This window comes from Watersipora subatra, chromosome 3 (genome assembly GCF_963576615.1).
Source record: "Watersipora subatra chromosome 3, tzWatSuba1.1, whole genome shotgun sequence".
Classification (NCBI taxonomy): Eukaryota; Metazoa; Bryozoa; class Gymnolaemata; order Cheilostomatida; family Watersiporidae; genus Watersipora; species Watersipora subatra.
In genome coordinates this window covers 44,561,314-44,588,034 of record NC_088710.1, presented here as the reverse complement: position 1 = coordinate 44,588,034, position 26,721 = coordinate 44,561,314, and the positions used below count along the sequence as shown (strand labels likewise).

The window sequence follows — 26,721 nt, the reverse complement described above, 5'->3', positions numbered from 1 at the left end:
CCGATCATTTCAACCTATCTCACAATGCAAACGGAGGGATGCTTTAGTTTATATCGTGACGAAATCGATCTCCCATACAAAAGAGTAAGCGGAACATACCCACCTTGTTCGATGCGAGCATGGCGCCTATGCATGGTATGAAAACACTGCATTGCAGCCCAAGCAATGCGTTGCACACGATCACTGCGCCGCGCACGATCATTGCGCTGTCATATGGAAACCAGGCTTTACACCATACGCGAAAATAACAAACTTGTTTGCTACAAAATGAGCCACTGTATTGCCAAAAGTGTTCCCAACACTGAATGTTAACACTTTAAAATTCAATAGTACTGTAGTAGGTTATGAGGTGCACCAAGCATTTATCTCTAAGCTCGTTTCAATTGCACTTCAACCGATAACAAGCATACAATAACAGTTGAGTTGCAGTTTAATAGTGAGTTGAATAGATCACAGGATTAATTGAGTAAAAACATTCAGAATGCAAATAAGAGTGGCTATAAAAACATCCCATGAAGCTTAGAGTACAAGTAAGCCTAAGTGACTACAAAAATGTGTAATCGCAACAGGTCAGGTTAGTGAGAGGCATTTTTATTAGAATATAAAAACTGTAAGAAGCGTATGTTAGTATGAGTTCCATAATCATTATCCTAATCCAGATACTGCGACTATGTCTCATAAACTCTATGTCAAACAATTGTTTGATAGTAAAGCGGACGGCTTTCTTGAATTTGTACTCCATCAACTTAGGCATGAGCTAAAGTTTTAGTAATTTCAATACATAACTCAATGAGTTTGACTTTTTTATTTAAGCTATACACAGTAGTATAAGTTTACTGCTAATGTTCTGAAATACAAGTAATTGAAATAAGGTGTTGTTATTATCAAATCATCACCATGTGTTTCAGGTATAACATGTCATTACAAAATAGTAAAAATAATGACAAGTCACTGCTGTTTGTTGAAAACGTTTTTTACATATTTTTAATCCTAACCAAAAATAAGCAGTACTTCTAAAGACAGTTTCAAGCTTAGGGAACATATATGTTGAAAATCCAATCAAAGATTGTTATTACGTAGTAAAAGCTGTTCAGTTTCATTTCAATATACATTGTATATAAGGCCATGATAAAGTATATTAAACATTCTAAAAAGTAATTATAGCAATATTAAAACAGACTAATTTCATATGGCAAAGTCTAAATGTTCCAGTTTGGATCAAGAGCATCATCATTAGATGTATATATAACCTAGATATATATATATATATATATATATATATATATATATATATATATATATATATATCTCAAAGTTTATGTATGTGTATGCGTCCGTTGGTATGTCCAGCTTATAGCTATTAAATTATTTGAATGAAAAATCAGTATCGCTGAAGATTTGATCCTGGAACCTTCTGTTCACCAGGCAAATGCCTTACCAATTTAGTCACCCGAGATTGCTAGATTTATTGGGCGATATATGTCACTATGGGGGTGAAAATATGCAACCGCTCTCCGTTAGGGCGCAACGTCATTCTATGTATTAGTAAGATCTTACATTAATTAGCCATTGGCAATGTGATAGGCTAATGGCAAGTCGAATTGTTTATAAGCTGAGTTTATAAGTGTGACATTGCTATCACTGTTTATAAGCTGATTTTTAATACTCGTACAATGTCGGACAATCCGCTAGTGTTAAACAAAAATAAATTTTGTTCAAAAACTTTTTTATTACCCAGGCAATGCCGGGCATTCACCTAGTAGATGTATATACAGTGTAAGTTACTCCAACTTACACACAAGATATTAATAGTTCAAATTAACTTTGCTTTGTTGTCAACTTAATACAATATAATACAACTGCTATAATCAAGGTTATCCTGGTGTGCCTGAAGGTATAAACCTCATTAATATAGATGAACTTACCATACATAGCTTAAGTTTGTGCTTGCCTGGCTAACAGGAAAAGGCTAACTCTCTCATCTATGCACTGACAAAAGTGTACAAGGAACTAAACATGATGTTTGCAGTGCTATTGAGAGGCTTTTGTATATAAATGCTACTGTTTGCATATGATTGAACTATTCATATGCTTGTAAAAACATTTGCTACGAATAATGAAAACGCAGATTGGATTATACGCTCTATTGACATTCTTAAAGATTCCTACCATTTAGCATTTCTCTCTCACAGCAGCCCTACTAAAAGATAAAAAGCATTAGCTGACCTCTGCATCCATTTTTTCAGTTGAGTCAGTAATATTGGATTTGTGTTGCAGGTTGTTACGCAATAATTTGAACATGATTTCGGTTCTCATGGAAGTGTTGAACAGCTCGCTAGCAATAGAAAATTTACTTACTTCTTAACTTATACACCAATATTCATTGCTATGAATCCGAAGGTTGCATATCTCGCAGTTTTGCTACTTTTATCTTTTGAAATTGTGATCAAAGAGATATATGAGCAGGCTGTCAGCATCAGTTACCGACAGCTTATTATATATGTATAAACTACTCTAGGACACTTATATTTCGCTAGTATTTAGTTTCGTGAGTAGCATACAGAGTAAAATTTCGCTGCAACTTGATTTCGCAGTTCTGATGAGTGCGAAAATATAGTGCTGTAAAATAAATGCAGTGGAACAAACATAATTAGATTCCTTAGGTTCAGTTCACCGATAAAAAAATTCAATTTGGGACTAGTTTGTATTTGTGAACCGCAGGTAGAATGGTTTGGGCAATATCGATAATGCAATTTGATCGCTTGCTGCCATTTGTTTCTTGGACTATCAATGAACAAAGCTATCTAATTTCGCATTTTCGCTCGTTCGTTACGATAGTTTAGTTTCGCACATGAAACTTTCGCGAGAGGATGACTCCGCGAAAACATGAAAGTTACATGAGGCGAATACATAAGTGTCCTATAATAAAGTATAATTTTAATCATTTCATATAACCTGTTCTGACGTATAAAATGAGTGCTCATGATTGGCGCTATTTATGTATGGTACTTAGGTATGCTCTAACTATTAAATACAGTATGTCAATAATAAAACAATGAACTATTTGGATACAATATTTTGAATATGAGGTTAACAAGCAAATATAATCATGACATAGTTTAGAATGCAAAGATATAGAGATCAAACCTAATTGCAAGGGAAAAAATGGTACAAATGTATAGGCCTTGGGCCTAGCCAGTTTATCTTGAATTTCCGTTGGTGCCTTTTTTTCAGTGGCAATTTTTTGCACTTAGTAGATAGATTTGATGGTTTAGAATTCATATCCAATAAGTTGCCATACTTACCATTCCCACTAGTGGGAGAATTTTTCTATTTTAGGTTAGGCAGGTTTTAAGAAGTTGTCTCTTTTCACACTGAAATGTAAACGGCTTCTTACAAAGTAAGTTACAGTTTGTCCATTTGTTACGAAAGTCAAGGTCAAAGCATCGTCTGCTGTAACATATTTTCTTGTCGTGCATTCATGGTTGGAGTTTTGACATGGCTTGTGTAGCCCACATAAATAGTTCTAAAAAAATTAATTTGGTAAACATTGACTATAGGCACACAAGTCAAATACTTAGTCACTGTCTAGAAAGCGTGAAAAACACTTTTTAAAGAGCCTAAAAAGTCTGTTTTCAATGGTGTATGCCTTGAACTTGTCTGCAAGGGCTCTCAGATTTACAGAACATGCTATCAGATACTGACTAACAACCGCAAAATTGAGCTTGCTAGAACAAACACAATAAGGTTAGTGAGTATTTTTTTTAATTTGTGATAATTTACCACTCAAACGTTTGAGGTGAGATAATGGGACTTATAATTATTCTATAAAATAAGTTTTATGTAATTCAATCACATAATTAATAACCATTAATAAGATGGAAGGAATGAAGACATTCTAATCTGTAAAAACCAGTACTGGTGGCTACTGATCAAGATGCTTGTGTTCAGTTTGAAAAATAACTAAATTTTAATCCAGCAAGGCATTAACTATTAGTCTTGCCCTTGTTTATCAAATTGACAAATCATGCATGTATTCACTCTAGTTTATTGGTCTCAACTGACTAGGTGATGGTGCTTTTCCCAGTCAATGTTGTCCTGGCATTCATTTAGCCGCATAAAGGAAATCGAAAACCTGCTACTCATGATACACCTTGTCAAGATGAAGATGAGCCACCAAAGAAAATCACAAGATGAAATTCTGCTGTCTACTTATACACATCAAGACCTACACTTAAACATGTATGCATGATTTGTGAAAAGAAGGTGCAGTACTACTCGCAAATCAACTACTTGCAAAGCTGTCCTTTATGTGGTCAAAACTGTGTCTGCTGGTATGTCCGTCTATTCTGTAAATTAATTTAAGGTATGATTTCTTCAGTTGCTCTGACTAATATTAAGTAATTGATAAGCAGTGCCCTGTATTGTTTTACAGCCCAAATTGTACTATTACTGCGCCAATCCTTCATTACGTTTCCATGATGCACAGTACTTCGAAGTTGCCCCCTTCGAAGTCGAGAGGATTGGGCATTTCCATGTTGCACAGTGATTTACAGCAATTTAGCTAAAAAAGAGAAAGTGGATAAATGGAAAAGCCGCGTGCGGTAATTGCGCACAGAGATCATGCAAACCGAACGCCAGAAACGCCTTTTTTATGCTTTTCTTATCATTATACTTTTATTTACAACACACCTTCACAATGTGTTACTAACTTTAACACAATTTCTACGAAATAATACCCGAAAGGACGCCATGCTGTTAGAAGCTACTTCTAGAAGGACAAGAAGGCAAAAAAGAAAGAGAAAGTTACTTGTTGAATGGGAATCTGTTCAGTGTGTACGTCTGTTTAATTGTCGTTAATTAGTAGTCAGTAAGTTAGTTGCTTTTCTTTTAATTTTTGTATAACATTTAGTTTTATCAAACAATATTCACTATACATATAACAATAAAATTTATAAAAATAGTTAGAAATACAGTGCTAAAATATAAGCATCCTAAAATATTGGTGTTAACATATCATACTATTCTGTCATTTCTACTCATCGTCTTCTCATTTCAGAATGCCAGAAACCATTGTGGATAAGATTTGTGAGCTAGTGCATGACGCTATGTCTCCTCAAGAAATATGTATGAGAGAACCTGTTCCACTGAAGAAGAGGTAATGTCATTCATTTATCATGTAGGAATTGTGGCATATGGAAAACATGCCATGTAGGAATAATAGTACATTTTTCAAAATGTCCTGTAAAACTGTTTGGTTAATTGTGGCAATATTCTCTTATTCACAGGGTGTGCATAGCAATCTTCAATCTGGCTTCATGCTGCGAATATAGCAGTTGCAGCAGTATTGGGGGCCAGGAAGACTACAGTTCATCGATGCTTGTATGCTTTCTGCTATATTTCCAGAAAAAACATCATCACCTGGTACTCAGATGTAGAAGGAGGGGAGATTGCTGATATCATCAAAGCTAATTACAAATACCCACAAGCCATAGGGGCTGTCGATGGAACACACTTCGAGATCATACCACCTGCTGATGGCATGGCTGATTTTCTATGTAGGAAAATGTACCCAAGTGTTGTCATGCAAGCTGTGATTGATGTTCAGTATCTGTTTAAAGACGTTTATGCCAACACCCCAGGCAGTGCTCACAATGCCGCAGTTTTTAGAAGAACAAGGCTGAGTACACTGGTAATGCAAAATATGCCAAAGCGGGATCAAATCGTTCATGGTGAGAGTCTTCCACTGCACATCCTTGGCAACCCTGCATACCCTTTGTCTAGAAAAATCATTAAAGGTTTCACAGGGGCCAACTTGTCACCCGAAAAAGAATCATTTAATGTTTACCCCAGCAAAGCACACATGTGTGTCGAGATTGCGTTTGAAAGACTTAAAGCACGCTTGAGAATGCTGTGAAAATGTATTGATGTCAAGCATAAGTTGGTGCCTATGCTGATTACTACATGCTGTATATTGCATAACATGCTAAGAAATAAAAAAGTTGTGATTCTCCACCACCTTCTCAGCAGACGAGCAGATGAACCAGCTGAACGTGAACAGCCACCACCTGTGTTCAATCATGAGCAAACTAGAGATGCAGTTGAGATCCGCGATACTATCAAGGAGTTCCTTGCTTCACTCCATCCCTTTCACATTTAAAACCACACGTTTGAATTTGTTACATTAATTTTGTGAGTTGAACTAATTGTACTACTACATTCAATATATTATGTAAAATATTTTCAAGGTAGAAGACAATAATGTAAGTAATAGTTTCAACTAAACATACATGAACTGTCTCCAATACTTATGTAAAATCTTTACGTAGTTGAAAGTACTTGTCCAACATGGGCACATTATATCCTGCCAAATATCACTGGTCAGCGAGGTGGATGGCCTTTCAGGATTGGTTGCAGTGTGGGGTGTACCGGAGAAAATATTGTGGTGGTGGGGTGGTATGATTGGGGCAAACGCAATATTTGATGATTGGGTGGTGTGAGGAAAAGTTGTATTGGTGATGGTGTGGGGTGGGCTGGCGAAAGTATCATTGGGGGTTGTGGAAAAGGAACAGAGCCCTGAGAGTGGTTTGGCATGGCATAAGGTATAGAGGGTTGTTACATGATCTGTTGTATGATAGCAGAAATTTTGTTCAACAATTTCATTGAACTCTTTTCAATTATGGCAGCAACAGCCTTGAGGCCATTTTGCCTTTGCTCTGTGAGTATCCTCTTCAATTCACGCATGTTCTCATCATCTCTTGACCTCTTTCCTCTGTTTGTTAAAGAAGATGAACATGCTGATACAGCAGACTTGCATAGGCCTCTCCTGGTCAGAGTCAACATCTGATAAAATAGAATATTTTAAAATAAATTTTATTAATATGTCTTCTATTGTCAACCCGCATATTCTAGGTTCTGACCAACCTACTCAAATGCAACACCTTTCTTACACAGTTCAACAGCAGCTAGCAGATCTGGTTTTACATGCAATCAAGTTCTGTTCAGTGATTTTAAAGATCAATCACATAGTAGAGTGTGTAAATAGCATGTTTCACATACCTCGTATGTTTTCTGCCTGCTCCTCCGTATCAATCTCATTTGCTATGGGTCCATAACCCATAACCTCCTGAAGCTTCTGGTCAAAACACCACGAAAATGCTGGTGCTCCTGGATAACGAAAATAACAAATGTATCAGTGTGAGTATGAGCAGTTGTGTATGGCATATCACAAAGAAGATAAGATATTGATAAAATGCTACTATTGTACATTACATCTTTTATTGTTATTAAAAATAATTATTTCTAACAATAATAATGATAATACATCTTGTAATACATAATAACTAAGCCAATCACTAACTATCTGCAAAATTTAAATAATTCCAATCATTGTATGTGATAGGAAAGAGCGTATCTGTATTTGGTGTTTTGTTTAACCAAACTTTTACTTACCTAACTTTGATGCTTCAGGCTTGTAAAGTAGATATTTTTACTACAATGATTTCTATTTGATACGCCACTGAGCCCCTGTCTTTAGACTCCACAATTTTCCTTCACCCTCCGCAGCTCGCTCAGCCATCTTTGCAGCCAGCATATCGAATATTTTAATATTACTCTGGGACTTGCAATCTATCTTTCAAAAAGTGTTGATATCGATAACAAATTCCAGGAAAGTAATCACTTCATCAATTTAAGTGAAAGAAGAGTGAGAGAATAGAAAAAAAACAATATATGCCGGGAAGCTTTTGTAGTCATTTATGGTGCTCGATGAATTTGCCTCCACAGCAAGAGAGCCATGCGCAGCCACTGCGCAGTTGCCGTTTCTTTGTTGCAAATTTACATTGTCTTTGCACTTGGTCAGTGCGCAGTGATTTCAGTGCGAAGACGCAGTTTCCATGATTTGGAAAGAGCGTGACTCTGAAGAACTGCGCATCCTGGAAACATAGTGATTGGCATCACATCACTCTACAAGCAGCTATGGCCTCCACAACTAAATTAAACTCATATGGACATGTTCAAGCATGGTTTCACGTAGACAACTTGCTAATTTTGTGATCGGTGCACCTGTCTACATATGCAAATGGATTGAAGAATGCCGCTACCATCAAACAGGAGGAATGTGTACTTTATAGAACTTTGATCAAGATGTGGCTGCTTTAGAGATGGCCTCTTATAACAGATATACTATTAATAACAAAGCAAGTGTTATGACGAGTATATCTGCGTCATGCCCGATACACAACTACATAAGTGGTGAACATTTGGATCAAGCTTGCCTTGACGGACTCAATTAAAGAGATTGCTCACCACTTACCTATGGTATCTTGGAACATTTTAAAAAGCAAGCAGACATCAGTGCTTCTAACTGTAATTTGTAGATATTACAGCCCAGGTTCTCAGAGAGCAACTGAGTTATAAGCTTTTTCAGAGAACCAGTTCATATCTATGACAGACATTATTAAACTACCAAAATTGCAGTGACTCTAAGCTATTAAAGATGTGGGGCCATCCTTGTCGATGCCATGGCGTTTATCCAAGCCCTTCCGGCTATTGCCATTCATTCGACATTCCGTCAACTTGCTGATACTATTATTGATGGGCTTATAGGTCATACTAAGAAGTACAAGGCCGCTTGTGTGAATTTTGTGATCAATAACTATTACAAGAATAGAATCAAAGGGGGTGGAGCAAAAGGTGATAAGAAACTACAAAGCAATTTTCATTTTAGTAATAAAGCCTTGAAGATATCAAACTGAAAAGCCTCTGTAAAGCCTGGAAGCAACAAGGAAGTGATGCTTGCATTCATTGTTTCACACTGGAAAACTTCAGTCAAGCATGATAATCTGATAGTCTACACCACAACAACAAGATTATGCTACCGGCTTAATATTAATCCTTATGCTCAACCCACTACTATAGAGGCGCCTGCTTTGGCTTGCGATTACAAGGAGGCTTTCATCTCACATCTCATCTCACATCTCATGCTGCTGATGACTGTTCACAGGAAATGATCATATCTTATGACATAGGCGTTGCTATCATGGCACTTGTCAATGGTAAGAATATCGATTGCCGACTTTTTTATTGGACAGAGAGTGGTTATTGACAGAGAAATGGCTATTAGATGTCAGTGCAATTACTACTAAGCTCGGAGATAATCTACCAGTGTGAAAATCTCATAGGTTTGCATGGTTTCTCTAGCTGGGATGCAGTTTCAATCTTTGCAGGCAAGGGGAAAAAGTGTCATAGAATTCTCATCAAAACAAAAGTCGACTTTCAGCAGGCATTGAAAAGACTCTGAGAATCATTTAAGTTTTGGGGCAATTTTATTTTATCTGTGAGACTGAGACACATGCAGACCCTATGGCCAATAGGATAGCACCCAGGAAAATAGCACAGACTTCAACTGACTAAGGTAGCCTACAGGCTTTTTGTGTCCAGGTTTGGAGCATTTCAGTACCGCCCTGCTTTCAATCACTGAAAAACCATGTGCATTGTGCGAATTATGTGGCAGCTGTCTACATGTACATATATGGAAAGAGGCAACAACACAATTTGCCAATGCACCATTTCTTTCTTCACATGACTGGATACTGTGTAAGAAAAATGATGAATATGCAGTAAAGTGTCGTATCAGAATCATCGCCCAACCTTATATGGTACAAGCAGCTTTATGTAAATGTCAGAAACTCAGCTGTTAAGGGAACAGATGTGCCGGTATCATGGTAAAGCTGCCTTACACAGAGCTTAGCAATGCGTTCACTAAAACAAAACTAAAGCAGCAGTAGCAGGGGATGCTGATAGAGAGGACGATGATTAAAAATTCAATATATTGAACAAATAGTTAGAATATGCGATATATTGAAATATCCCAGCTCATTTTGTAAGACTGTTGATATTAGCTACTAATAATACTACTAATAATAATGCTAATAATAATCACCATGTTCATACTGCTTGCAACATTCTTATTATTTTTTATGATTCATCTAGTGTCAGGTTATAAAACATAATTATAGTGTTTTGAACTTTTTTTGTCAAATAAAGCTGTTAAACCATATATATACACATGTATGAACATGTACATATATACAAGTATATAGTTTACAAGTACGTGTAACAATCATAGGATATGGAATGTTAGAAAATAGGTCAAAAATGAATTTTGATTTCATCACTGACATCGTAAATCAATGCGAAATAATTAAGATAAAAAGTTGCAAATCTGATGCTTCTATAGCAGAACTCCTTGTTACAGGGGAGATGCATCCTAAAAAATCTTTTTAATCAAATTTCCCTTAGAAGTGGGAATGGCAGCCGTGGCAACTTTTCAGTTTTGAATTCGTTATACCCAAATTACGCTAAATCATCGCAGAAATTGCCACTGAAAGGGGCTGCCAATGGAACTTCATTTCTAAAGCTCTTTTGCCTGCTCGGCTCACAGCTTAGTAGACAAGAAACTGAAAATAGATGGATAAAGAATTTTAGAGAAGATAAATCCAGCAAAGAAAACAAAGTAAGACCAACAAGAGAGTAGAAAGAGAGTAGAAAAAAAAGAAAGAAGTACGTGGGAAAAAAGTAGGAGTGAAGTGATAGAAAGAAGATTAGTGAGAAAAACACATTGAGAAAGAAGGAGGAAGAGAGAAAGTAACACAGTAATATTATGCAGTCAGGTGATCTCATGTATGACCTGAACTAACACACTTTTCCTGCTCACCTTGTAACACGCAAACTTGTGACCTAACTAACCAAATAACTATAGTAACTATACTGACTATACTAATATGGTTCTAAAATTAGCATCACGATTTAAACAGTCCTTGTAATAACACTGGTTTCATTTAGGCTATATACATGTACGTCATTCAGCAAGTACATTTTTAGCCTATATTCCTATTGTAATCATTTTAACTATTTTAGTCATAATTCAAAAATATGACAATTATAGCATAATTATTACACAATAAGCAAAGAAATTTGTAAACTCTTGCTAAAATTATGAAATTGTTTCCATGTTTTGCCAAGTATTAAGTTTATCTTATTGTAGTGGCGAAGAGTGTCAAGCAAATCAGCAATTGAAATTTAATGACCCTCAACGTAGTTGACCTTTTTTTCGAAAGGTCAACAAACCTTCTATGCTTACTATTCACAAAAGACTCAAACCTCCTTAAAGTATACACTAACTATCATAATACATACAGTAACATATATCTATAGTTTCTTGTACTAGCGATACTGGACAAGACAAGTACGAGGCAATACATCATATTTGTGATTTGGCCTTTTTGTATGTTAGTGAGGCGTTGCTGACACAGTATGACAGGCTGTTCTTATCATTTAAACACTAGTAACTGATGTACCAGGCAATGTTATAACGAGTTTTAACTTTTAAACTTGTTCTCACTCTTTCCTTGGGATATTAATTAATCTACATCATAAAACCAGTTGAACGCCCAAATTTGCCCGAGTAATTAATGCATGTAAGCTTTTGCGCAAAAGTTTGCTTTTATTTACCATCTACAACATTTACTATTCTAACAATTGAACATCGTAACACGAGAAAAGTATTTTTGGAAGTTCAAATAAATATAGAGAAAATATACAACCAGGATACAAATGTTTAAATGTGAAATAATTAGCATGTAATGGCTAGATAGTCTGTTCTACTACAATGAAAAATTATTTGATGGTGATACAATTAATGTGAACTGAAAAAACAAAATAAAAACCTTGAGTATGCTGAATTAACAGTAACAATGAGTTCATAGAAGTTTGTGCATAAAACCTTTACATTTGCGACAGAATCTTGTAGTACTCATAGTTTTGATAGACCATTATACTGGCACTCCTCAACACTGGTACAAAAGTAAAAGTGAGTTATCGTTTTTAGCGTTTGCAGTTATTAGCGATTGTTTTTAGGAGGGGCTAGAAGTTCAAGGATTGTAACAGCACACTCAAAATTCTAGCAGCTCATTTGAAAATACTAATTAAAAAAAGCAATAATTATAGGGATTTTTAAAAAACTTACAAAAACAAACACAAATGTTAATATTAAATAATAACCAAAAGTACATACCTAACTTGTAAACTGCAACCAGAATAAGGGTAGATAAGATAAGTAAGAATGGTAAGGACAGCTTAGGGTAGTGGCTCAGTTTCCCTGTTCGTAAACTTGTAGACTTCCAGTCGTTTCGCATTCAAATACAGTGTGAAGGGGATTTGCCATGGCTATATTTTAATCGCTATAACCGAACACATAGACGACAACCCAACAAAAGACTAACAAACATTGAGATAAATAGATATTCGTAGATAAATATATATGTTTATCTATGCTATATTCTCACTATACCTCTTTCTCTTGTATATCTATTAATTTTTATCATTTGATGTGTTTATCTATACTATAATATGAGCTCCATCTAATTGCAGGGCCTTTATTACAGGTCTAGTTTATAACTTTGTGAATGTATTTACACGCGCGTTATTATTTGCTGTTGTCTGTAAATTTGTTTGGTTTTTTTCTGTTAAAAAGCAATCTATATTCTCCAATTGAACAGGTAATTTAGTAAGTTGCAGATTAGCTCAATTGACTAAAAAGGCAGTCTGACAAGCCCAATGTTATGGGTGTGTGTTTCATCTTGGCCAACATTTTTGTTGTTTAATTAGTTGCGAGTACAAAACTTTCTGACTGTGTAAAAGCTCGCGCATTTAAGCCAACTGCTATTGTAACACAAAAAGTAATAAGCTTTGACATTCATGCTGTATTTAATAATTCTGAAAATTTCACATCAATTCAAAAGTCACTTTTTACTAACGAGTTTGTGACCTCTTGAACGATTCTCAGCTAAGGTTGCTTTAAAATAAAAAGAACACAATAAAAGCTTAAGACCACTTATGAATAATCATATATACATAAGTTATTTACAAAGACTTATGATCGGATAAAGTGGCAACAATTATTGACCTTGGATTATATTATCATTTTAATCAAAGGTAATTAAAAACTGTAATAATAATAGAGAAAAAAACTTATTTATGTCATGTCATGTCATGACATGACAAGACATGACATGTATCGTGTCATGTCATGTCATGTATCGTGTCATGTCATGTATTGTGTGTTGGAGAGGGTTTAATGAGCTTTACATTAACAAGCAACTTGAAAAAGTTAAAATCAATTTAATGACAGGCAATCAAAAAAGTTTAAACCAGCAAATTAATATAAAATCAACCCGCATACGGAAAGTGGAGAATAAAAATATGGGTTTTTAGATCAATGTAATTTGAGTGAAACAAGCTTTGTCAGACCTGCCAGCTTTATTTTTCTATGATGATTGAAATCCATAATAAGAATTGCAAATGTTTGTATCTGTTACTTTACAACACAAGTAAAAAAATCAGAATGGTGAAACACAGAACTCGTTTTGTTAAAAATGATGAATCCGGTAAATGGTAATGTTAAACTGGTTGAAAATTAACATTTAACTAACATAATTAAAAACTTTTACAAATAAACAAAATTTTGCAAAGCATTTGACCTTCATGAATAAAATTTATTTTATTTTATTCTATTACAAGACATGTTTGTAATAATTCAAGATGGCAGCTAACTAAATTTACTTGTTGCAATGTTGTATATTTTGACCTCTCTGAGATGACAATTAAAACTGCTAAACATTGTTTTACATTTTCTCTTGAGTAAATGTAAATTTATCAAAATCAGCCTATATGTTTCCATCACCCATTGGTTAACTGTGATGTCATAAATTTATTATTATTTGGCTCTGTCGTATCGTGATCAGCAAATCACTTGCACAGCATTTTAGACTAGCAATGTTTTCAAAGTTTTTTAAACAGTGAAACAAATAATTTAACAGAGAGAGAGTAGTTAATGCTGTCAAATACTACTAGCTTCATATTACTTAATCTGCAAAAATCATGAATTTCTAGTTAACATGATGAATACTTTAGATGAGCAAAATTTACCGAGGATTTTATTAGCTGTTGAAACCAATAATCTAATCTAAACCAATAAGCCTGAGTAACATCTCATCTTTCATTATACGTCTTATAAATTACACACATTCTGTAGAATCTCTTATTTTAACGGGTTGTGTCTCTTTGTACATACATTCTGTCATATACAGTTTAGTTTTTCCTCGTATTAAACAATACTATCATGCGACATTGCTTAACTGGTTAAAAGTTCTTATTTAACTGCAAGACAAAAATGTAGGGCTGCCTATTGAGATCATTGGCCTGGTCAGCGTATTTATCAGCTTTTGGGTCATACTAATTATATCAAAGCTGGCTCACACTATATTGTCATATCTTGATCTTTAAGTACTTCCATGGTCATCTGGGATAACAATGTTCACACTATCCTAAACACACGTTGTTGTTTGTTTCTGTTTTCAGCTTTCTTTGTAATTGTTCTTTATGGGAACTTTTTTTGCCGAATGCTCAAAGCAAATACTAGTCTCGTCTCGCATCAATTATCACAAACGGAAATATAGATAACGCTGTTCGCAACAGCAAATTATCATTGTTGAAATTGTGCAAATTGTACCGGCTGGCATCGATGCTCGGCAAACTTTCGGAAAAAGTGATAGCTGCAAACTTTGCCGGCATATCCGCGTTTGTTCATTGCTGCCATCTGCTCAAGGTGCAAATGTCGACGAGGAACACCAAAAGGACAACGGTGATATAGTGTACACCGACCTTAAGCTAGGTGAATTCTTCAAAGCATCTTTAAAATAGTAACCAATGAAGTTAATATCAGTTTTTGCTGGCTCATCAGTGCTGACATCTACCGATATTGCTACTCTGTTTTATACATCACGTACATGTACATGTATGTGTTGACCTGCAACACTAGTAGCCTGGCATCCTCACTAGTAGCCTGGCATCCTTACTAGTAGCCTGGCATCCTCACTAGTAGCCTGGCATCCTCACTAGTAGCCTGGCATCCTCACTAGTAGCCTGGCATCCTCACTAGTAGCCTGGCATCCTCACTAGTAGCCTGGCATCCTCAGTAATTGATGCCAGACTGTTCGTGCTTCACTTCAGGTTAGTTACTTCACTAGAAATTATATTGTCATTCAGTTGTGGGAATATGTGAGTAGCAAGCAGGGCAGCTTTATGGTAGGCCTAGCAGTTATTTTACACTTTTCATCAAGTCGTGCTGCTTCTTTTTTAGTGTCTCATAACACAGGATCGGCAGTTTTTTATTACTCAGGTTGCTCTCGTAGCACGAATTTGAATTATGGCTGGTGAGTTTGAGTTATTAGTCTGCGACAAAAATACCTTCTGTCGTGATGGCTGTATGTTTAGATGAATATTAATCTTCATGGTTTTATGGTGTTCATCTTCAGACTGTCTGAAAGATTATATATTTTAAACCACGTTGGATGATGTGCACTCTATAAGTCTATATAGAAGCACTTTGTCTCTTTTCTGGTGTGACACTTACGAGTTGTGACAAAACATTCCAATGGTGTCAGAATTGGTTTAAATAGCAAACGTTACCTATAAACTGTTCAATAAAACTGGATTTTTTAAACCGGCTTTCCTTCAATTTTGCAACTCATTCCTTTGGTATGGGGCCACCTCCGGCTGTTATGTACGTATAATATTCAGATAATATCCTGACCACAAAGGGATGCCAATAGAAATGCTAGCCGAGTTGCACCTTTTTTCTTAACTTCTAGAAGCTGTAATGTCCAACTTAGATTTTTAATAAAAAGCTTTTTAACTTTGATTTGTTTTACTGAAGCTGTCTGCACAAATTACGAACCTTGTTATTTATTCTAGCCTTACATCTGCCATGCTATGGTTTTATTTCACTTATTGGTGCTGTAGTATTCACATTTTAAATTATTTTTACAGTTTAGTAATCTAGACTAGTAATTTGGTAATAATTTGTCTATTTCCTTAGTTTGAGCATGATTATCCTCAGAAATACACAAGTTAAACACCCTTTTTATATTTTGATACTTTGGAAGCAACAAACCAGAAAACACATACTGCAACCAATCCAGAGTTCATGATGTCCAAAACTTCATTAAACACTGATATGTAAAAGATTGTAAACTTCACATATAAAGATGCCAATTTTCATTTGCATCTAGTGCCTATTAGCCACCATCAAAAAATAACTATATATGATAATAAAAAAAAACTTTGCTGAAGAGAATTGCTGAAGAAATTAAACATAAGCTGGTAGTTTGTATTCAGAGAGGTTCCTGGTTGATCTGCAAACATAATAAAGCAGGAATGATACAGCAACAATATAGATATAAATTTTATAGAAAATATGGAAGAGTTCAGCAGAAAAAAGGAAGAACAGGAAAAAGAGGGAGCATAAAGAACAAAAAGGATATAAAGAAAAAAGCAATGTGATAGAACAGAGAAATGGAGAGGTTGACAAAAATGAGGTAGAAAAAAGGGAAGAGTGAAAGTAATCCAGGAATGGTGTGAAGTCAAGCGATGACTTGGTGTATGGTGTATAACCTGAACTAACACATAAATTCTGCTCACCTTGTAACACATAAACTTGTGATCTAACTAAATATACTAACTATACTGATTATACTAAGAATACTAACTATAGTAACTGGACTAACTATAGTAACTATACTAACTGTAGTAAGTATGCTAACTATAGTAACTATACTAACTATAGTAACTATACTAACTGTAGTAAGTATACTAACTATAGCAACTATACTAACTATAGTAACTATACTAACTGTATTAACTATACTAACTATAATAACTATACTAACTATAGTAACTATACTAACTGTAGTAACTATACTAACTATAGTAACTATACTAACTATAGTAAGTATACTAACTCTAGTAACTATATACTAACTGCAGTAACTATACTAACTATAGTAACTATACTAACTATAGTAAATATACTACCTGTAGTAACTATACTAACTATAGTAAATATATTAACTGTAGTAACTATACTAACTGCAGTAACTATACTAACTGTAGTAAGTATACTAACTATAGTAACTATACTAACTATAGTAACTATGCTAACTGTAGTAAGTATACTAGCTATAGTAACTATACTAACTTTAGTTATTATACTAACTATAATAATAAGATTTTAAAATTAACATCACAATTTAAACAACCCTCGTAATAAAATTTTGTTTTCTCTTTGGCTTGTATAGGTCATTAAGCAAGTAAATTTTTTAGTTTATGTTTCTATTGTAATCATTTTACGTATTTTAGTTACGGTCTAGAAATGGTGAGTCTGCATATACCAGCACAAACTGTCAAATCTTTGGTTTTTAAAAAGTTTGTGTGTGCTCAAATTTTTACTAAGTTAAAGATTTTATATTTGATCATTAACAATGTAGACAAAAAAATCTCATATTTCAAGGCATAAACCACTCATAGCATTAAATACTTCCAGCTTAGACGGCTAAAGTAGGCTATCTCAGACCAAAATCAAATAAACTGCAAATCGATCTGTTTGAAGTCTCACCTTCAGAAAAGGAAGATGGTCTATACATTTTCTCAAAAGGTTTTAAACTAGGATGAAAAAACTTTAGGAAAACTTTTAAATAAATAAATAATTTAAATAGCTGGGTTTATGTTAGAACTGGTCTATTTACAGTTGCAATATAGATCTGCAAGTTGGTAAAAAATCCATTCCTAAGTATAAACTGACCATCATCAGTTCAAACTGTAAGAATAGACCAAGATGATATCATGCACGAGTTCAACAAATTTTAAACATTTGGTTGGACTGTTGTGTTGCCTAAAAAACCATTAAAATTTAGTTGATGAAAAAATATTGCTGTTAGGGAATTATCTTCACTTGTGTAGCCATTAGTGAAACACCAAGCTAGTCCAGCAATGTTTACTGATACTAGTTTAGAATGCAGTAGGCTCACACACTAATAGATAACTACATGTATTTGGTTTGTTAGAAATGTTTTCTAGTTTATGCTGGTTCCACATTAAACATTTTGGTCGCGCTGGGATTGACAACTTAGCAACAGGTACACAAGCTATCATGACAGATGTTGTAAAGGTTTTAGCGATGAGGTGAAAAATTGAATTACGTGAAACCATGAAGTTCAAGTATAATTTATAACTCTGTAAATCTTGTAATAATGCCATATTAATTCAGTAATAAACATGTAATACACATAAGGCCAATATATTCCGTTGAAATTATGCACTAAATAATTATTCTGAAATTGTTTCAATTTTACGTAATTCAAGAGAAATGAATCATTTACATATTCTTGTCTCTTGCTAGGAGCACAAGCTATGATTTTCACTGTGTCTATCATAGAACTGAGTTCAAAGTGTCAATGGGCACAGGAAATTATTTTACGATCCATATCTAAATATAACTTGGATAATGACATAAATGGATAAATTAATGACAAGGGGCCTTAGTATCAGGGTATAGAGCTTCAGCAAGCTCTTTATTTTCTGAGAGCCATGGCAAAAACAAACCAGTATCTACCAGCCAATAAAATTTAATGCATATCGCAGTATTTGTGCCGATGCATTTAAGATGGTTTAAACTGAGATGCATGGTAGAGTCTTACTGAGCAAGTCTAGGAAGGTAGCATCAGGAGTACCTTTATGTCTATAAAATATAATCTTTCTATGACTACTTCTCTAGTATGTGAACCTGAAGGGCATTATTTAGCGCCTTCTAACAGTATCAAATGAGAAGATTTAGTCACGCTAGGATGGCAGTAGACTGAATAATAATAAAATCTATTTCTATAATAAACTCATTACTAAACTAACAAGTTTTGGTGTTTTATCTCGTTGCTTGCTACGAACTGCATAGTGAGTCATGGTTTTAGTTGACTTTGCAGAATACAATTTTTACTATTGAGTAGTTAATTAGCGTATCGCGTCTTTTTAATTTTGACTTTTTTGCAATAATCAGCCCTGTCAGACGAGGCATTTACTGAGTCTACACAAATTGTAAATCTATAGATTTTTGATATCTATCTATTGAGTAGCAGTAATATTGATAATATTGCCATAAGCTATGGTAATAGTGATAACTCGTTGTCTGACTCGAAGCATACTCAAGTTATTACTCACTGTAGGAAGAGTTGAGGTGAAATAAAGTCTCCAAACGCATTCTGCAACATATTTATAACCTAATTTTATGGCATATGGTAATTAATTTGGTATCAAAATCTTTTTCATAGACCTTGTGATTCGAAAGCTACAAAAACATATTATATATTGTATTTAAAACTTTCAAATAAAAAGTTTTACTGAATATTTAACACTACGAAGCCCAACATTGTATACGCCAGCTAGTCCACTGATATTAGACAGTATTAACAACTTTTAATCAACTTTGAAAGTACTTAGGGTAAGACAACTCCTTTTAGACTGAATACCATGTGAAAACTTCAACTTGAAAAACTCAATAAAAAACATAAATCAAATAGAGTAAATAATTGCTTTTCATACTTTTTCAAAGATGTAATGTTCTAGAGGTGACCAATGAAGCATACTGGTTTATGTAAACTGAGACTGATATTGTGTATAATTGTTATAAATTGAGAAACTAATAGTTCTGATGTGAACCTCATTTTGCTGAGGAGAAGCTGTTTAGTTGTCTTTAGTTAGCCTAGTTTCTATCTTACCAAAAACTTCAATCAGTCATTACAAACAAATGTTCAGCCATTTATCATTTTTCAATCAGTTAGAAATTTCCTTCCTATTTTGGTCACATCTCCCGAACTAATTGCCTGATCAATATGAAACCTTAAAACTCTGTGGTTTAAGACCCCAAATTATCAACGTTTGGTAATTCTACGTAAGCGATGAATACAAAAAACTTGATGTTTTTTTGCAGATGTTCTTCATTTCTCTATCTTCTAGAAGTGCAGTTTGCTATTAATTATCAATTGTTTTTATTATGGAAATATTTTAGAAAATGGTCTAAACAGACAAACACATATACTAGTCTAACAGTCTAACAGATACTGCACCAAAAGATCGATATTGCATAATTTTACGCAAACCAGAAGTACGAAAGGGCAAAAGTACAAGTGATTTTTTGCCAGACAGCCATTTTTCATTTTTCTTTTGAAAGTATTGTCAGTGGTTTTTATATCTCATGAGCTGAAAGTAAAATTGACTTGAAACTTTCAATTTTTCTAAAATCCGATACCCCACAAAGCTACTAGAACTTTGTGAGATTCTGTAAGTAGCTACAATATACAGCGAAACTACGAGTACGAGTGTATTCAGGCGTAAAAGATCAGGTGGAAAAACACGTCCCAGAGTTATTACAGGCTAAAGCTTCATTGTGTTAATCCCAATAAAAAATTAATTGGGTAGGAAAAAAATTAGGATTATTTTAAAGCTGAAATGCCTTAGTATTAAATTACGCTAATATTTCACCAACTTTATTTTGAAAAAAATGTTGATATATTTATCAATTCAAAAAAATTGAATTAGCTCTGTAGTACTTTAATTATTTTCCATGTTATGATAAGGAAAACCTCTAATAATAACCAGAGAACCTACTGCTATAAATATGAATAATAAATTTAAAATAGGATTAGCCGGCTCATTCAGTTTGGCTGAGAAGAGACTAAAATTAATTAATGGATTTCAAAAAACATATGAGGACAGTTGTTTAGGTGAATGCAGGTTTTGCTAAAGAATTGAACATGCAAGAAATTGGAAGACAAGTAATTGAAGAGGATGTATCACTTACCAATTAGCCTGGGGATCGTTGTCTGCTCTATTACGCATCGTCTGGCGCTCTACAGATTCACACAACTTGATCTATACTCAATGTTCACAATATAACTTTCTTTATACACATGAATAGTCTGTCTTATGCTTACTCGAATATTCAGAAATATCATCAGCAGTAGCTACAGGAAATCAGGATTGCATCAGATAGCGTACAACTTCTATTTGAACACCATTGCGCTTTTGTTTTCAACCTTTCATTTAAATTGGCGCTATACTAGAAGTAACATTCTAATAGAGGGTGGCGTTGTAAGACTCAAGTAGCTCGTCAAAATTTTGGTAAACCAATTTAACCCTTCAACCAGTGAAGCAAAAATTGCCTATATTTTGCACTCTTTTTGAGCGGAGCGCCATTAATCCTTTTGATGCAATAAATCTGCTAATTTACTTCCAACGTGTTTTAGATCTCTAAATAAGCATTGAGAAACTGAGAAACACCTCTTCTAGTTGTTATCTATTGCTTGTAATTAACTCGCGATTATATTATAGCCTGCGCACTGCGTAGCAACTTGTTGGAATTTTCAATTTTTTATCTCATTTTAAATTTGAAAGTATGTTTTCATTTTATAAATATATTTAACAATGTTGCACAAAAGCTCATCACATTCATCCCACGATCAAACAGGAGCGAAGCGGGTGTTTTGGAGCTTTATGATAAATGCATATGTGCACACAACTCCCAAAAATCATTCTTCAACGCCGGCCATACCCAAACCCTTGTACCGAAATCTCAATCTATTTAAATATGTTACCAAGTCTTTGAAAAGTGTAAACAATATCCTAAAACTTACCCATCTGATCGGATAATACATAACTAGACAAATTAATTTGACCTAAAATCACCATTAAAACCTGACAAGCCTTTTTTAATCAAAATTAAGACTGGCCTACAAAACGCCAATAAAGCCGTGCGACAGATAGTAGAACCATAAAGCTGTGCGCATTTCACGAGCAAAACGTGCACATTTTATCAGTGTATGGCATTGTGCAATTGCCGAAGGTTTCTGTAATTAACGTAGAAGTACTGAAAAAATAACTCTGACATTTTGGACATTTATAATGAGTACTTTGATATTTCAACAGACGTCCAAAGCAGTGAAAGTAAAGGAAATGACGATGATATTTTTTTAATGATTCTTATAAGATTATTACAATATTTAATTATAAGAATATTTATTCGATTTTATGAGATTATTATAAGATTTAATTATAAGAATAACTATTCGAATTTATAAGATTGAAGTATATAATGACCGATGGTGGGCAATATGTTACTGTTATTATTTTTCTAAAGATTTTGTTAATGATACTACGGCTGTGCCTCATATCGCGGTACTGCCAAGCCGTTTTTAATAGCTACAAATTTAAGTTATAGGCCTACATTTTTTTTTCTAGATATGCAGCTATTTCTATGACAACCAGCTAAAATCTGTTTAAATTTTTAAATTAAACATAATTTTTTAGATATAAATACAGAAATCTAGATAAATATCACAACTTCTTGATATTGGTTGTTATGACGTTTTGAAATGTAAACAAAATTGTGCATTGGTTTTCATTTCTCAAACTTGAACACCAGTTTTCTCAGAACTATGTCTTTGCACTAATGGTAAACATGCATTCAGTTTATTGATCATAAAATCTGCTGTAATTAAGCTGGAATCAAATTTTTTTTACAAAATAACAGATTTTTCTCCTGCTAGTGTAGATAACTCTAAATCTCACACTCCCAGCTTAACCATGGTTTCAGTGATCATGACCCATTTTTTCACTTTGGTTACAGATCGCTGTCAAAACCATTCTACATCCAACACAACCAACTTTCAAACTGTGTATATTACACAGCAGCTTTCCATTTTGCTTCTAATATTGCATTTCTTCTATTGCAGGGGAGAGATATAAACATATAATCTTTTCCTTTCATTATTGCTGTTTGTTGTACATAATAACACCCAGTACATTACAGCTACCATTGCAGTTACCATTGCAGTTCTCCTATTGTACTCCAGTGCCATTTAACTGCTAATATTGCATTTCTCAACCAGCAATACCTTTTCTTTTTTCCATTATCACTTTGGTCGTGGACTGTATGACAGGGGAATTTCTAATTAATATGTTATAGTTTACAGCAAAAACTGGCTTTTTATGTGTAATAGAAGAGGAGTTATGATGTCGATTCATTGTATGAAAAATTCAGGTAATCACAATGATACTAACAAATAATATGCTAGAAATCTGCAAATTCATAAATTATATAATAAGCTATCAAATGCTACAAATATATATTTAAGAACAAGTGACATAAACAAACCATAATTATAATACATGCAGAAACAAAAATTACCACATTCAAAACAAAAATATTTACACAGTTTGTTCGGCTAATTATGTTATGATTTTGCCTCTGTTTTTTTCTCTGGCTGCTCAATACCTTCAGCAATATTTTTTTGACCACGGTCCTTCTTTTTGCACTGCTGAACTAGTCAATATTAGTGCTCAAAGAACTTCTTTAGTCTAGAAAAACTTTTACGAGTTGCTTTCCGCGAAAATATTAAACTTTAAACTTAACCGCTAAACACAACTTTTAGCCTAAAACTAGTAGTACAGATTATACCGTAAATCTAAACTATTTTCCACATACATCAAAGTACCAAAAGCATGTTGCATAAAGAACTATTATTTGCCTAATACAGTTACTCTTGACTGCAAAGGTGTTGCTTTTATTATAGTTTTAATAAAAACACTGAAAAGCTTTAGAGTTAGAAAATGGACTTCGATATGAACAAAAACAATAAAAGACTTAATTGTTATTAATATAACCAAGTCATTATTAAAATGATTTTCAAATTTATAGACGCTTATTTACTGATCACTTGCTACTATGGGTCAAATAATTTCAAGGTGATGGTCAAATAGAGGTGGCGTTCAATTAAAGGGCTACGCTTAATTTTTCAACCCTTCTTCTATAGTGGCGGTCCAATAGAGTAAATGTAGAGTCTGTTTAAGTAAAGGTTTCATTTAAACAGAGGTTTTACGGTAACTAATAAATTTATATAAGTTGACAAAAACCAACAAAAATTTTGAAAAATAAGAGAAGGTTTGGGTTAGTAACCAAAATAAAGGTAATAAAATGTCTGCCTTAACCCTTTCAGGTCCTCAAGTCTGTATTAGGACTCACCATTGTTACACTATAGGTCTTAAAGTCTGTATTAGGACTAATCAACATGCATGGACCAGAATGGAATTTTCTATAGATTAGCCGATGAGAACCAAAATTTGTATGGGCTTGTTCAAACAAAGACATTCTGGCCTATCAACATGATGGAATAATTTTATATGTTCCTATGACAACTTTTGGAGTAAAGCACTGCTGAATCTCATGAAGCTTCATTGTGCAAATTAGTGGAGTTTAGTAATGGTGACTAGTAATGATATGAGTGATTCAGAGTGGTCAGCATGGGGAAATGTTGACTTTGAAGCTACAGAACAAACACACAGTGATTCAGACAATGGAGAAGATAGTGAGGAAGAACTGGAGGACAATGAAGCAGTGATAAGGAAGAGAGAATATTGTACCTGGGTAAATTAAAAGTTTTTACAAATTTTCTATTATGCCATGTTCACACAATTGTGAATCGGTGACAAGTAGACACAGCTCAAATTTGTAAGTACCATCAGAGCCGGAATTTTATAGGTTTTTCAAAAATTATAGCATGTATTGTAACAAAATTGAATCCTTCTATGAGAAATAGCACATTTAGTCAAAATTGGTAATTTGCTTGATTGTTGCTCAGGAATGCCTGCCTAGCAATGATTATATAACAGACTAGCAGACCTGAAAGGTTTAAAAGGCTAAAATATTGTCAGCAGTAGCCACAGGAAGTCAGGATTACATCAAATAATTAAAAAATTTAAAGAAATGATGTATCCAATTGGAAGGTTCTGATATTATGTTAAATACTGTTCAAAAAAGTGCATTTCAGTTTGTTTTTTCCTAAAATCAATTTTTTTTCTGTTTAATGTTAAAAAAAGGCTTTGAGTAGAACTGTGTTAAAATCAAAGAACAAAAACTTTAACGCATAAATTCTAAAACTTATGTTAAAAAAATGGTTTTACACATAATGGTTTTGTTTTTATTGACCATGACCCTGCTACATGATGGCACAGATTATGATTGATACACATAGCTAACTCTCCTACATACTAGATAAAGCACAAATGTCTGTCTATTTTTATAGCTAAAAGATTTAGTAGAAACTCACTATATATTAGAACCCAGCAGGAATAATCACTGCTACCATTGCAATTCCTAAGATCGGTCCACCCAATTTCCAGTTATTCTGTTTAGGATGGTTGGTAGCTGCGGTGTTTTCTAAAACAACAGTTGTTAATATATACATGTTATGAAATGCACAATTATTTTGTTGCGCAACAGAAACATGAGCTAAAATTTAAACTAGCATTGTCAGTTAACTAACTATAGCATGAAGTAACATGATATGAGATATAATATTGTGCAAGTATTAAAACACTCCACACATAAATCATCTATTATAAGTTTTTATATAAATAGTACAAAATGTGAAACGGTAGAAATTTTTCAAATTTTTTGTAACCAGTTGTGGACAATCTGTAAAGCTTGTTAACACTATTAGCAACTATAAAAGAATAAGAAGTAACAACTATAAATTAACACTTGCTACGCTATGTAGGGCCAAAATAAGATCATAACATTAACGTCATCTATAATTTATTTTAGTTTTTGCAACAAACATTCAAAGCATAGCTTAGCTATTGTGTGTAATACATACAAATTACAAGAGCTCATTAAGTAATGTTACCTTAATTTGATAACAAATCATAACACATCTCATCTCTTGAAAATCTGTTTGAGATGCTGAGCTCTCTAAGGGAATCAAACATACTCCATGGCTTAAGTTGACTCATACCACAGGAATTTAGCAAAACACTCAGGTAATAAATAAAAGCTGTTATCTGTCTCAACCTCAAAAGTTTTGCAAAAGATTGTATAAATACCGCGTATACAGTTTTCTTCATCTGATCCATCATCACAATCATAGACATCATCACATTCCTGCTTGCTGTCAATACATCCACCAGTTGTGCACCTATAACATGAGACCATAAAATAAACTCAAATCAGTGACCTCTTATTGAACCTTTCTCACTCTGTATTTCCTTTCAGCAATATTAAGTTCACTTTTGGAGTCTGATTCTGCTTATATCAAACAATATTGCCAGTATTTCAAGGTTAGCAGTATTTCAGTAAAAGAAAAGAATAACTTGTAATTGATTTGTTATACCTAAAAACACTTGCAAAGCAACATGATTCATCTTCTTGTTCAGCACACTCAGCGCTGCCATTGCAGTAGTAAGTAGAGTCGATGCAGATGTACTTGTTGCTGTCTACTGCTGACCTACATCGTCAAGGTTCAATGTAATCATCTTGATTGCAGACACCTTCAACATATCAGCTATGATTAGTTATTTCCTCGAGCTTAGAATAAAGTTGCTAAACAGTTTGATAGCTTGGCTATAGTTCTTTGAAATCTGTTTCACAGAAGCTCTCTAGTTGCAAAACTTTTTTATAAGGCAATAGGACAATATGACAACACCATGCTATACAATCAAAACATATGAAGGTAATTTGGATTTGTAAAAGAAGCCGGAAGAAATTCTATACTATGATTATGAAACACTCATGTAGATTTGTGGACAAAAGCCATGATTAATGTACGCTATACTTTCTTCTATCCTTTGCTTATTTACGGTCCAGAATGTAGAAAGCATGTAGGATTGACAAATCTGAACAACGTTTTGACGGAACAAAAAGCCTCAAGAATTATTTCTCTCATGAAAAACAATGGATCAGTGTCTGAAGATTTTTACTATTTTACGTATTACGCCTTG

At 33.9% G+C, this 26,721-nt stretch overlaps 1 protein-coding gene across 1 annotated transcript; it reads left to right on the top strand.

Annotated features, from left to right (window-relative positions):
• The first annotated feature begins 5,060 nt into the window (after positions 1-5,060).
• On the top strand, positions 5,061-5,917 carry LOC137390631 (uncharacterized). Its single transcript, XM_068076957.1, has 2 exons — positions 5,061-5,158; positions 5,407-5,917. Exons 1-2 carry the CDS (start codon positions 5,061-5,063, stop codon positions 5,915-5,917), a joined length of 609 nt encoding a protein of 202 aa, XP_067933058.1.
• The last annotated feature ends 20,804 nt before the right edge of the window (positions 5,918-26,721 follow it).